This window comes from Quercus robur, chromosome 5 (genome assembly GCF_932294415.1).
Source record: "Quercus robur chromosome 5, dhQueRobu3.1, whole genome shotgun sequence".
NCBI lineage: Eukaryota > Viridiplantae > Streptophyta > Magnoliopsida > Fagales > Fagaceae > Quercus > Quercus robur.
The window spans coordinates 66964376-66967731 of NC_065538.1; the positions used below are offsets into that span (position 1 = coordinate 66964376).

The 3356-nt window shown below is 35.7% G+C and overlaps 1 protein-coding gene across 1 annotated transcript; it reads right to left on the reverse strand.

Moving 5' to 3' along the window:
- Window positions 1-257: 257 nt before the first annotated feature.
- Window positions 258-2052, reverse strand: LOC126726761 (berberine bridge enzyme-like 8). Its single transcript, XM_050432110.1, has one exon. The coding sequence runs from the start codon at window positions 1990-1992 to the stop codon at window positions 406-408; it is 1587 nt and encodes a 528-aa protein (XP_050288067.1). The 5' UTR covers window positions 1993-2052; the 3' UTR covers window positions 258-405.
- Window positions 2053-3356: the final 1304 nt, after the last annotated feature.

Here is a 3356-nt window from a genome sequence, read left to right on the forward strand (position 1 = left end):
CCAATTGGTAATGAGAAAGACACACTTAAATCTTTTATGACTTTCGACATCATACCATGCAAACCTATTTAGAGTGGTTGTAGAAAGTTAAATTGTGGTCCCCCAACAATATCATAACATAATTAGGCATTTTTGTAGTTGTACTCTGGTTATGTATTGTATTATAAACCCAGTTTAAAATACTAGTATTACTATTTTTGTATGTGTTCTAATAAATATTACTATTTACTCAAAAAAAAAAAATATCAATCAAAACATATCAACTAAAACAACACTTTATTTTTCAATACAGAACTACATTATTTCCCCTTGGGAAGTATTTTTTTATTTTTTATTTACCTAATAATCAAGTAACTAAAAGTACATCAAATAAGCAATCAAATTGCAGAAAACATTCTACTTCAGCTAGTTTGGAAGAGTAGGGATGCTTTGTTCATTCCTAAAGAAGTTACCAGGATCAACCTTAGTCTTAATCTCTACCAACCTGTTGAAATTACCCTTGAAATACTTGATCCCATAAACTCTTCCTTCTTGGTAACTTGCCTTGCCATTATGGTTAATCCCCAAGTCAAGATCTTTATAGTTGAAAAATGCCTCCCTTGGATTCTTGGACACAAATGGAGTCATGAAACTGTAAAGCTTTCTTGTCAAATTTATATAGTAATCTGTAACCTCGTCCCCACCCTCATTCCAATTTGCTGCATACTGAATCTTTGCCAGGTTCCCTGCTCGATGAGGGAAAGGAACTGCCTCAGCTGGAATCTCACTCATTCTTCCACCATAAGGATTGAATGTCAGTGCCACGTACTTCAGCTCAATCATTTTCTTCCAAATCAACTCCAACCCAGCCTTTGAAATTGGCTCCTTCACATAGTCTGATTTCCTCTTTAAGTAAGTTAGTGTTTGAGGTACTCGACTAAGCAAAACATCATTTGGCGTGCCAAGAGCGAAGTTTGTCCAGAAAAGCACAGATTGAACCCAGCTGGTTTCATTGCAATCTGATTTTTTTAAAACCAATTCAGGAAAGCTCTTGTTCATGACAGAGAGAAGTTGCTCAGAGTCACCAAGGAAAAGAGCGAAGAATGTAGCTCTTCCAGTATTCTCTTTATTTGTTCCATTTACCACGTCCAAGATAAGCCTGATGAAAAGGTTTTCGTTGAGCTTATCTGCAACATGTTGCCACTTAGACACAATGTCTGTGGCATTTTGTTCCAAAGTTTTTGCAACTTGGAAAACAGTTACTATTTCTGGAACACGAACAAGTTTGATTTTATATGACACAACCACTCCAAAGCTAGCTCCTCCACCACCTCTAATAGCCCAAAACAAATCTTCTCCCATAGATTTTCTATTCAGAAGTCTTCCTTTGACATCAACTAATTGTGCATCAATAATGTTATCGACTGAGAGGCCGTACTTCCTCATCATGTTGCCATAGCCTCCTCCACTAAAGTGGCCTCCAACACCAACTGTGGGACAAACCCCAGCTGGGAAACCATGGGTGTTGCTTTTCTCATATATTCTATAATAAACTTCACCAAGAGTTGCTCCGGCTTGAACCCAAGCAGTCTCACTTTCCACATCAATGTGAATGGATCGGAGATTGAACATGTCAAGGACAAAGAATGGGACTTCTGCCACATAAGACACCCCCTCATAGTCATGGCCTCCACTTCGGATTTTCATTTGGAGGTTATGCGTTTGAGCACAAACGATGGCTGCTTGAATATGAGACTCATGCAAAGCAGTGACAATGAGAAAAGGTTTACGAGTTGTGGTTGTGTTGAATCGAAGGTTTCGGATGTAGGCTTGCAAGACAGATGAGAAGGAGCCATTGTTGGGAGTATATATTGCTGCAGAGATTGGATGGGATGGCTGAGAATGGTTTAAAAGGCAGTTAATAAAGGACTCAGAAGCTGATACTTGCCTTGAGAGAGAAAGTAGGAGAAATATTGAGAGCAATGGAAGCATTGTTGCCCTTAAAATCCCCATATTTGGTATGATGGATTGGGCCTAGTAAGAGAGGCTGAGTTTTTACTTGAATCGCCTAGCTAGGGTGGAAATATATATAGAGATTGGCCGGCTAAGAAACTCGTTGAACAATAGATGAGAAGATTTTGTAAGCCACCTCTTATTTTGACCAAGAAAATTCAACGCACAAGAGATTGAAACGTGAGATTTAGACATTGAGATTTGAGTATCCAAATCATCGAATACAAATCATCATATAAACATTTTATTATTGATCAGAGCCCTACATTAAAAAAAAATGTTTATCATATGTAGCAATATTATAGAATTCTTATATGCATCATAAATTTCTATATCTCATATCTAAATCTGCAATGTCATGCACATGCCTCTCTGCGCCCGCTGCTCTTGACCTAAATTCAATTAAGGAGTACTATAACAGATTATTTTTGCTTCTACTGCCACCACGTACATTTCTTCATTACGGGTTCTCCTAAAACAAGTTGCGTTATCCGTTAGACTTTTTTCATTTGGTCGTTAGTTTCATTGTTTGATTGTTTGTGTGTCTGTGTTTCGGTTCCGTTCACAAACAATGCAGGTTAATCAGCTGTTACATGCTACTAACGTAAGACAATATTAATATTTCAACAAATGAGGTCAACTTCATGGGCACAACATATAATATAATTCAAAATTGTTAGGCGAAGATAGGGTTATAAAGGAGTTGAGCACAGTTGCACATGACTAGATGGGTTCATTTCCTTCTCAAAAAAAGAAGATGGGTTCATTTATTTCGTTATCAAACTTTACCGACCTTTGAGTTATAAAGGAATCGAGCAAAGTTTAACACTAAGATTTTGATTTTTGGTTCATTTATTTTGTTATCAATTTTTTCCGAACTTTGATTTAGTGATCCTCAACATTTTTGTCCAAGTTTAATACATTAATTTATTTACACGCTTTAAGAGCAATAACTTCTATATACAGCATGAAATAAAATTGTATCTTTTTTCATATTAGTACTATCTAATTCAATTTGATCCACGCAATCCGGAAAATCACAACAATAATTTAAAATAAATATTCTCCTATGAGAGAAGACGTTGCAAGAAGCCATGCACCTCCTAGCTCCTGATTTTTTTATTATTTAATAATATTATGACTAGTTAAAGCTTCTCGTAATATATGGTAAAATTTTAAAGTTAAATTTAAAAAATTACACCTACTACGTACATTCTCAAAGATTAAGTTAGTCCTCATAGATTAAAAAAATGGAAATTGTCAATTGACACACACCTATGGTCTCTTTGTAAAAAAGAGAGAAACAATTTTTAGTTAATAAATACCAAAATTCTATGGTTAATTTATGGATAGCCTAGAGTTAT